The sequence below is a fragment of the Vanellus vanellus genome, assembly GCF_965231255.1.
Source record: "Vanellus vanellus genome assembly, contig: HAP1_SCAFFOLD_1588, whole genome shotgun sequence".
In the NCBI taxonomy this organism is placed as follows: domain Eukaryota; kingdom Metazoa; phylum Chordata; class Aves; order Charadriiformes; family Charadriidae; genus Vanellus; species Vanellus vanellus.
The window spans coordinates 1-10,652 of record NW_028126832.1 but is presented as its reverse complement, the minus strand read 5'-3'; the positions used below and the strand labels follow the sequence as shown (position 1 = coordinate 10,652).

Sequence of the window (10,652 nt, the reverse complement as noted above, 5' to 3'; positions counted from 1 at the left end):
TCGAGGGGGGCGGGGTCAGGCAGGCAGGGGGTGGAGTTAAGTGCTCTTGGGGCAGAGCCAGGCGTCCAGGGGGTGGAGCCAAGTGCTCAGGGGGTGGGGTCAGGATTAGGGGGGTGGAGCCAAGTGCTCAGGGGTAAGCCACGGCATCTGGGGGTGGAGCCTAATGGTCAGGGGGAGGAGTCAGATGCTCAGGGGGTGGAGCCAAGTGCTCTGGATGGCATACCAAGGCGACTAGGGGGGAGGAGCCAAGTGCTTAAGGGGCGGAGCCAGGCATGCAGGGGGTGGAGCTGCTTGCGAGGGGGTGGGGACAGGCAGGCAGGGGCGGAGCCAGGTGCTGAGGGGGCGGAGTTAGGCGCTGGGGGTGGAACAAAGCGCTCGGGGGTGTTGGGGCGGAGCAGGAGCTAAAGGGGGCGGGGCCAGGCATATAGGTGGGCAGGACCTAGTGCACAGAGGGCGGGGGCATGTGCCTGGGGGCGTGGCCACGTGCTCGGGGGGGGCGGGGTCGCTCACGAGGGGGGTGGAGCCATGTGTTAATGTGGGCGGACCAAGGCATGGGGTGGGTGGGGCCAGGTGCTGGGGGGCGGAGCCTAGTGCGGGGGGGGCAGGCCGTGGGGTGGGCGGGGCCAGGTGCTGAGAGGGGGCGGAGCCAGGAGGAGTGGGCGGAGCCAGGAGGGGGGGGAGGAGGAGGACACACACTCACTGTGCCACATGCGCTTCGGGTCCCAGTTGCTCCAGTGCCGCCAGTAGGTGACGCTCTGGGGAAGGGGGCGGGGCTTGTCACACCCCATCCTTCCCAGCGGGGGACACTCCGGTGTCCGGGAGGGGACAACGACATCCGGGGAGGGGACACTGAGGCATCCGGGGCTCACCCTGGCTCAGCAGCTTCTCCTTCTCCTCCTCCAGTCTCACCAGTTCAGCTTCCAACTGGGCTGGGACCTGCGGGGGAAGGGAGGTGTCCTGGGGGGGGGAGGGGAAAAGGGGGGGGATTGGGGGGGGATGGGGGGGGGCGGCTCACGTGCGCTTCCCGCAGGCGTTTGTGCTCCTCCATGATGTCATCGAGCTGGCGCCAAAAGTCCTCCCTGCCCGGAGGAGGGGGGGGCACCTGTGTCATGTGACATCGCCCCTATCACGTGACACCCCCCCCCCCCCCGTCATGTGACACACCCCCCCCCCGACCTTTGACCCGGGACCTACCGGTGGCGGCGGCGGAGGTGCCGCAGGCGGTCGCGCTCCTCCTCCGCCCCCTCCAGGTCCCGTTGGCGGCTCAGGCAGAGCCCCCGGCGCCTGCGGGGGCAATTTGGGGACGGGGGGGGTCAAAGGTCACGGGGAGGTCAAAGGTCAGGGGGGAAAGGTTGAAGGGGGTGGGGGTGGGCGGGGGGGGGTCACCAGGAGGGTCAGGGGGCAGCGAAGGAGTTCGGGGTCACCGGGGGTCACCAGGGGGGGTCAGAGGTCACTGGGGGTCACCAGGGGTCACTGGGGGGGTCGGGGGGTCACCGGGGGTCACGGAGGGGGGCAGGGGTCACCGGGGTCACCAAGGGAGTCTGGGGTCACCAGGGGTCACCAGGGGTCACCAGGGGGTTGTGGGGGGGTCAGAGGTCACTGGGGGTCACCAGGGGTCACTGAGGGGGTCAGAGGTCACTGGGGGTCACTGAAGGAGTCGGGGGCCACCAGAGGTCATCAGGGGGTTGGGGGGGGTCAGAGGTCACTGGGGGTCACCAGGGGTCACTGAGGGGGTCAGAGGTCACCGGGGGTCACTGAAGGAGTTGGGGGCCACCAGGGGTCATCAGGGGGTTGGGGGGGTCAGAGGTCACTGGGGGTCACCAGGGGTCACTGAGGGGGTCAGAGGTCACCGGGGGTCACTGAAGGAGTTGGGGGCCACCAGGGGTCATCAGGGGGTTGGGGGGGGTCAGAGGTCACCAGGGGTCAGGGGTCAGCAGGGGTCGGGGTCACGGGGGTCACTGGGGGAGTCTGGGGTCACCAGGGGTCACCAGGGAGTTGTGGGGGGTCAGAGGTCACTGGGGGTCACCGGAGGTCACTGAGGGGGTCGGGGGGGTCACTGGGGGTCACAGAGGGGGGCAGGGGTCACCGGGGTCACCGAGGGAGTCTGGGGTCACCAGGGGTCACCAGGGGTCACCAGGGAGTTGTGGGGGGGTCAGAGGTCACTGGGGGTCACCAGGGGTCACTGAGGGGGTCAGAGGTCACTGGGGGTCACCGAAGGAGTCGGGGGCCACCAGGGGTCATCAGGGGGTTGTGGGGGGGTCAGAGGTCACCAGGGGTCAGGGGTCAGCAGGGGTCGGGGTCACGGGGGTCACTGGGGGAGTCTGGGGTCACCAGGGGTCACCAGGGGGTTGTGGGGGGTCAGAGGTCACCGGGGGTCACCAGGGGTCACCAGGAGGCTCAGGGTGTCCCCAGATGTGTTCGGGGAGGGCTCAGAGGTGACGACGGGGGAGGGGGCAGGAGGAAGGGGGGGGGACACACTGGAGGGGGTCACAGCGGCCATCGCTGTCCCCCCCCCCCCCCTCCTCACCTTCGCCCTTCGGCCTCCACCTCCTCCCTGCGCAGCCGAGCCGCCCGCAGCGCCTCTGCCGGGGAATGACGGGACACACACACACACACACACACACACACACACACACACACGGGGGGGGGACACACGGGGGTGCGGGGAGGGGACAGCGGGGGGACACGACACCCCCCCCCCCCCCGGGAGATCGGCTTCTTACCCTCCTTCTGCTGCCGCAGCCCCTCCAGCGCCGCCCGACGCTCCTCCACTGCGAGGACGGGGGGCGCCCCCATATGTTGGGGGCCCCCCCCAGATGTTGGGGTTCTCCCCCCCCCCCCCCTTCCTTCCCCCTGTGGGTGACTCACGTTGCTCCAGATGTTGGCGCAGCCCTTCGCTGTGGCCCTGCGCCTCCGCCAGCTCCCGCGCGGCGGCCTGACGGGCTGCGGGGACGTTGGGGACACGGGGGGGGGGGACACGGGGGACGCGGGGACATGGGGGGACAAGGAGGACACAGGGGGACATGGGGGGACATGTAGAGAAGGGGGACATGAGGGGGACATGGGGGACGTGGGGACATGGGGGGACACATGGGGACATATGGGGATACGGGGGGACATGTGGACATTGGGGACATGGGGACAAGGGGGGGATGTGGGGGACATGGGGGGGACAGGGACATGGGGGACGTGGGGACATGGGGGGACACGGGGGATGTGGGGACATGGGGGGACACGGAGGACACATAGGGGACATGGGGGGACAAGGAGGACACAGGGGGACATGGGGGGACATGTAGAGAAGGGGGACATGAGGGGGACATGGGGGACGTGGGGACATGGGGGGACACATAGGGACATATGGGGATACGGGGGGACATGGGGACATGGGGGACATGGGGACAAGGGGGGGATGTGGGGGACATGGGGGGGACAGGGACATGGGGGACGTGGGGACATGGGGGGACACATAGGGACATATGGGGATACGGGGGGACATGTGGACATTGGGGACATGGGGACAAGGGGGGGACATGGGGGACAGGGACATGGAGGGACACAGGGGATGTGGGGGGACACATGGGGACATATGGGGATACGGGGGGACATGTGGACATTGGGGGGACATGGGGGACATGGGGACAAGGGGGTGACATGGGGGACATGGGGGGGACAGGGACATGGGGGGATATTGGGGACTTGGGGACATAGGGGGTGATGGCGGGGACACGGGGGGGACAGGGACATGGGGGGACACAGGGGATGTGGGGGGACACATGGGGGGACATGTGGACATTGGGGACATGGGGACAAGGGGGAGACATGGGGGACATGGGGGGACATAGGGGGACATATGGGGATATGGGGGACATGTAGACATTGGGGGACATGGGGACAAGGGGGCATGAGGACATGGGGACATGTGGACATTGGGGTGACATGGGGGACATGGGGGGGACAGGGACATGGGGGGATATTGGGGACTTGGGGACATAGGGGGTGATGGCGGGGACATGGGGGGGACAGGGACATGGGGGGACACAGGGGATGTGGGGGGACACATGGGGACATATGGGGATACGGGGGGACATGTGGACATTGGGGGGACATGGGGGACATGGGGACAAGGGGGTGACATGGGGGACATGGGGGGGACAGGGACATGGGGGGATATTGGGGACTTGGGGACATAGGGGGTGACGTGGGGGACATGGGGGGGACAGGGACATGGGGGGACACAGGGGATGTGGGGGGACACATGGGGACATATGGGGGGACATGTGGACATTGGGGGACATTGGGGACAAGGGGGTGACATGGGGGGACAGGGACATGGGGGGACATATGGGGATATGGGGGGACATGTAGACATTGGGGGACATGGGGACAAGGGGACATGAGGACACGGGGACATGTGGAGAAGGGGGACGTGGGTGGACATGGGGGATGTGGGGACATGGGGGGACTTAGGATGGACACAGGGGTCATGAGGGGACATAGGGGGGACATGGGGGGGACATGGGAAATGTGGGGACATTTGGGGACATGGGGGGGACAGGGGACATGGGGGGAAATGGGGGGACATGGGGGGACATGGGGACACAGGGGACATGGGGGGACATAAGGGGGACATGGGGGGGACACATGGGGACATGGGGACACATGGGGACATGGGGGGACATGGGGGGACACATGGGGACACATGGGGACATTGGGGGACATGGGGACACAGGGGACATGGGGACATAAGGGGGACATGGGGGGGACATGGGGGGACATGGGGACACAGGGGACCACGGCTCACCCCGGTGCAGGCTGCGGATCCGCCCCAGCAGCGCCTCCATCCGCGGGCCCCCGGCGGGGGGACATGGCGGGGGACAGGGGACACCTTTTGTGTGTGTGGGGGGGTGACAGGGTGACACCCACGGTGACACCGTGTCCCTGGGGCGGACAACACGGGACAGGACATGGGGACTCCCGGGGGGAAGGGACAACATGGCCGCCGCAGCGCCTCACCCTCCGCATCACCCTCCATGGCCGCCGCCTGCGGGGACACGGGGGACGATGGACGACGGGCACCGGCACCGCTCCTGTCCCCGTGTTTCTGTCCTTTGTCACGATTCTCCCCTTTTTCTGTCATATTTCCCCCCCCCCCCATTTTCTGTCCCGTTTCCCCCCATTTTCTGTCATCTCCTCACTCTCTTTTCTGTCCCCTTTTCTCCCCATTTTCTGTCACGTTTCCCCCATTTTCTGTTGCGTTTCCCCCATTTTCTGTTGTGTTTTCCCCATTTTCTGTCACATTTCCCCCATTTTCTGTCGCGTTTCCCCCATTTTCTGTCACATTTCCCCCATTTTCTGTCACGTTTCCCCTATTTTCTGTCACGTTTCCCCCATTTTCTGTCCTCTCCTCACTCTCTTTTCTGTCCCCTCTTCCTTCTCTTTTCTGTCCCCTTTTCTCCCCATTTTCTGTCACGTCTCCCCCATTTTGTCATGTTTCCTCCCATTTTCTCTCTACATTTTCCCTCCGTTTTCTGTCACGTTTCCCTCCAATTTCTGTCCTTTCCACACTCTCTTTTCTCTCCCCTTTTCCTTCTCTTTTGTGTCCCCCTTTCTCCCAATTTTCTGTCACATTTCCGTCCATTTTCTGTCAAATTTCCCCCATTTTCTGACCCGTTTCCCCCCCATTTTCTGTCATGTTCCTCTCCATTTTCTTTCCCCCTTTCCCTCCATTTTTTGTCCTGTTTGCCCCATTTTATCTCATTCCCCTCCATTTTCTGTCACATTTCCCTCCATTTTCTGTCACGTTTCCCTCCATTTCTTGTCACGTTTGCCCCATTTTATCTCATTTCCCTCCATTTTCTGTCACGTTTCCCTCCATTTCTTGTCACGTTTGCCCCATTTTATCTCATTTCCCTCCATTTTCTGTCACGTTTCCCTCCATTTTTCGTCACGTTTGCCCCATTTTATCTCATTTCCCTCCATTTTCTGTCACATTTCCCCCCATTTCCTGTCATGTTTGCCCCACTTTATGTCACGTTTGCCCCATTTTCCGTCACGTTTCTCTCCATTTTCTGTCACGTTTCCCTCCATTTTCTCGTTTCCCCCCCTTTTCTCTCATGTTCTCCCTATTTTCTCTCACCTTTCCCCCCCATTTTCTGTCACGTTTCCCCCCATTCTCTGTCCCCTCCTCCCTCTCTTTGCAGTCACCTTTTCCACGTCTTTTCTGTCCCCTTCTCCCGCCATTTTCTGCCCTTTTCACCCTCCACTTCCTGTCACCTCCTCCTCCCCTTTACTGTCCCCTCTTCATTTTCTGTCACCTTTTCCCTCCATTTTCTGTCACATTCACCCTCCGCTTTCTGTCACATTTACCCTCCACTTTCTGTCCTGTTTCCCTCAATTTTCTGTCACATTTCCCTCCATTTTCTGTCGTGTTTCTCTCCATTCTCTGTCACGTTTCCCTCCATTTTCCGTCATCTCTTCACCCTCTTTTCTGTCCCCTTTTCTCCCAATTTTCTGTTGCATTTCTGTCCACTTCTTGTCACATTTATATCCATTTTCTCTCACATTTCCTTCCATCTTATCGTTTCCCCCATTTTCTGTCATGTTTCCCTCATTTTCTGTCACATTTCCCCTCCATTTTCTGTCACGTTCCCCCCATTTTCTGTCACGTTTCCCCCCCATTTTGTCACGTTCCCCCCATTTTCTGTCACGTTTCCCCCCATTTTCTGTCACGTTTCCCCCCATTTTGTCACAATCCCCCCGTTTTCTGTCACATTTCCCTCCATTATGTCGTTTCCTCCATTTTCTGTCACGCTTCCCTCATTTTCTGTCACGTTTCACCCCATTTTCTGTCATGTTCCCCTCCATTTTCTCCCCCCTTCCCTCCATTTCTGTCCCATTTCCCCCATTTTCTCTCACGTTTACCATTTTCTCTCACATTTCCCTCCATTTCCTGTCCCCACTTCCCTCCATTTCTGTCCCATTTCCCCCATTTTCTCTCACGTTTACCATTTTCTCTCACATTTCCCTCCATTTCCGATCCCTCTCTCCCCCATTTTCTGTCCCCCCTTCCCTCCATTTTCTGTCACGTTTCCCCATTTTCTTTCACATTTCTCCCCATTTTCTCTCACGTTTCCCCCCATTTTCTCTCGTTTCCCCTCCATTTTCATCCCTCCCCTCTACCCTCCATTTTCCATCCCGTTTCCCCCCATTTTCTCTCACGTTTTCCCCCATTTTCTCTCCCGTTTCCCCCTATTTTCTGTCCCCCCTTCCCTCCATTTTCTGTCATGTTTCCCCTCCATTTTCCGTCCCTTTTCACCCATTTTCTCTCACATTTCTCCTCATTTCTGTCCCGTTTCCCCTCCATTTTCTGTCCCGTTTCCCCTCCATTTTCTGTCCCGTTTCCCCCCATTTTCTCTCCCAATTCCCCCCCATTTTCCGTCCCCCCTTCCCTCCATTTTCCGTCCTGTTTCCCCTCCGTTTTCCATCCCGTTTCCCCCCATTTTCTCTCCCGTTTCCCCCCATTTTCCACCCCCCCTTCCCTCCACTTTCTGTCCTGTTTCCCCTCCATTTTCCGTCCCGTTTCCCCCCATTTTCTCTCCCAATTCCCCCCATTTCCCCCCCCCTTCCCTCCACTTTCCGTCCTGTTTCCCCTCCATTTTCCGTCCCGTTTCCCTCCATTTTCTCTCCCCTCCACCCACCTTCAGTCCCCCCCGCCGGCTGTCCCCTCATGACATCCCCCCCCCGCGCTCTGACCTCACCGCTGACGCCGCCACCGCCGCCCGACGTCACCACCCCTCCAAATCCCCCCTCTTTTCCCCAAAGAGGCGACTCCATTCTCCGTCCCCCGTTTATTGCCCCCGCTCAGCCCTCGCCCCCCTCGGGGCGGTGGGGGGCGGCGCAGTATGGCGGCGGGTAGCGGATGAAGAGCCAGTCCTCCTCCTTCTTCAGCCAGCGCAGCAGCTTCGTCAGCACCCCGATGGCGCCCGCCTTCGTCACCAGCGGGCTGAAGCAGCCGTACAGCTCGAACTTGCTCGTCACCTGCGCCCGGGGAGGCAACCGGCACCCCCGTTAACTCTGGGACCTACTGATGGCGCCGCCGGGGAGTGGCCCCCGTTAACTCTGGGACCTACTGATGGCACTGCCACCGAGTGTTCCGTTAACTCTGGAACCTACTGATTGTGTTACCAGTGAACCCCCCGTTAACTCTGGGACCTACTGACAGCGCCTCCACCACGAAACTCCTGTTAACTCTGGAACCTACTGACAGAGCTGTGGGAGAACACTCTCGGTTAACTCTGGAACCTACTGACAGCGCCTCCACCACAAAACTCCTGTTAACTCTGGAACCTACTGACAGCGCCTCCACCACAAAACTCCTGTTAACTCTGGAACCTACTGACAGCGCCTCCACCACAAAACTCCTGTTAACTCTGGAACCTAATGACAGCGCCTCCACCACGAAACTCCTGTTAACTCTGGAACCTACTGACAGAGCTGTGGGAGAACACTCTCCGTTAACTCTGGAACCTACTGATGGTGTTACCAGTGAACCCCCCGTTAACTCTGGAACCTACAGACAGCGCCTCCACCACGAAACTCCTGTTAACTCTGGAACCTACTGATGGTGTTACCAGTGAGCCCCCTGTTAACTCTGGAACCTACTGATGGCATTTCCAGTCAGTGACTCCTATTAACTCCAGAACCTAATGACAGTGTTACCAATGATCCCCCCCGTTAACTCTGGAACCTACTGATGGTGCTACCAGTGAACCCCCTGTTAACTCTGGAACCTACCGACAGCGCCTCCACCACGAAACTCCTGTTAACTCTGGAACCTACTGACAGAGCTGTGGGAGAACACTCTCCGTTAACTCTGGAACCTACTGATGGTGTTACCAGTGAACCCCCTGTTAACTCTGGAACCTACTGACAGCGCCTCCACCACGAAACTCCTGTTAACTCTGGAACCTACTGATGGTGTTACCAGTGAACCACCCGTTAACTCTGGGACCTACTGACAGCGCCTCCACCACGAAACTCCTGTTAACTCTGGAACTTACTGACAGCGCCTCCACCACGAAACTCCTGTTAACTCTGGAACCTACTGACAGAGCTGTGGGAGAACACTCTCCGTTAACTCTGGAACCTACTGACAGCGCCTCCACCACGAAACTCCTGTTAACTCTGGAACCTACTGATGGTGTTACCAGTGAACCCCCCCGTTAACTCTGGAACCTACTGACAGCGCCTCCAGCCAGCGCCTCCCGTTAACCCTGGAACCTACTGACGGTGTTACCGGTGACCTCCCCCGTTAACTCTGAAACCTACTGACTCCCCCTCGCCCCTCCTCACCCAGGCCAGCAGCGTCTCCTTCTCCGCCACGTGGTAGAGGAGCCGCAGGGGCCGGTGGGGGCTGTGCACGCGGCTGTGCAGGTAGTGGTAGAGGTCGAAGAGCCGCTGTTGCTCCTCCTCGTTGGCGTAGGGCTCCTCCAACTCGGGGCTGCGCCGGAGGGGACACACGGGTGACACCCCCCCACCACCACCCCACCACCCCCACCCCGTTTCGTCCCCAAATTTTAGGGGGAAAGGTGTGCGTGGGGGGGGGGGGAAGAGGTACCTCGTAAAACTGCGGCAGCTGCTGCATGTCCTCTGGCCCTTCCAGGGGTTTGTAGAGAAAATGGCGGAGCTCGGGGGCGCCGGCGCGAGCGGGGCCGTACCCCGCGCCGCCCCGCACCGCCGCCCCCAACTCCCCCAACCAGCCTTGACCCCGCAGCGTGGCCTCCAACCGCCGCCGACAGCCGGCCGCCGCGTAGAACCCCTCGCGCTCCGTCGACAGCAGGATGAGCCTCACGCCGCCGCCGTCGCCGCCGTCTTCCTCGCCGAGCGCCGCCGCGTAGGCGTAGAAATACCCGTCGGGGTTGAAGCGCGGCAAACACACGGGGGTCCACACCTCGCCCGCCCCGGCCCCGCTCCCCAAAAGGTTGAGGAGGAGGTGAAGGTCGCTGGCGCAAAGCCGCCCGCCTTCCGCCAAGGCCCGCTGCCGCGCCGCCGTCACCAACCGCCCGCCGGCCGCCAAGAGGGCCAAAGCGGGCGCCGGGACGGCGGCGGCGGCGGCGCGGCGGAGGGCGGCGGAGACGGCGCGGCGGAGGGCGGCGGGAAGCGGCAGGCAGCGGGCGGCCCCTAAAAGGAAGCGCCCGTCGGCCGCCGCGCCGCTCAAGAGGCGATCCAGGACGGCTTCGGCTCCGGCGAGGAGGCGGCGGAGGTCGTAACCGCGACGGCGGGCGAAGACGCGGGCGATGCCGCCGCGCGTGAGGAGGCTGAGGATCTGCTCGTGGACGAAGGTCAGCTCCCGCCGCAGCTGCGCCGCCGATTGCCGCGTGCGCGACACCGACACCAGCAGCAACGGGCCCCGCTGCTCGAAAACCAGCGTGCGGTCCTCTGCGCCGCGCGGGGAGGGGGGGGGACACACAGGACACAGACACGTATTAAATGGGGGGGGGGCAGGAAAGGGGTTTTGGGGGGCGGCGGGGTGGAGGGGGTGGGGGGATGGGGGGTTTTTTGGGGGGTTTGGGGGGGGAGAATGGAGGTTTGGGGAGGGATTTGGGGGGGGAGAATGGAGGTTTGGGGGCGGGATGGGGTTTTTTTTTGGG

At 61.8% G+C, this 10,652-nt stretch overlaps 2 protein-coding genes across 2 annotated transcripts; both read right to left on the bottom strand.

The window, feature by feature from the left end:
• Nucleotides 1–188: 188 nt before the first annotated feature.
• On the bottom strand, nt 189–4,844 carry LOC309685720 (uncharacterized protein; the record flags this gene model as incomplete). The annotated part of the gene is made up of 8 exons (XM_082501450.1): nt 189–231; nt 701–755; nt 870–936; nt 1,016–1,079; nt 1,195–1,284; nt 2,528–2,771; nt 2,869–2,943; nt 4,805–4,844. The coding sequence occupies 8 exons, from the start codon at nt 4,842–4,844 to the stop codon at nt 189–191; spliced, it is 678 nt and encodes a 225-aa protein (XP_082357576.1).
• A 2,987-nt stretch (nt 4,845–7,831) lies between these two features.
• Nucleotides 7,832–10,440, bottom strand: MON1B (MON1 homolog B, secretory trafficking associated; the record flags this gene model as incomplete). Its single annotated transcript, XM_082501449.1, is given in 4 exon segments — nt 7,832–8,040; nt 9,355–9,502; nt 9,620–9,627; nt 9,629–10,440. Coding segments are annotated over 4 exon segments (1,145 nt in total), but the record flags the coding sequence as incomplete, so codon positions are not given.
• Between the last annotated feature and the right edge of the window lie 212 nt (nt 10,441–10,652).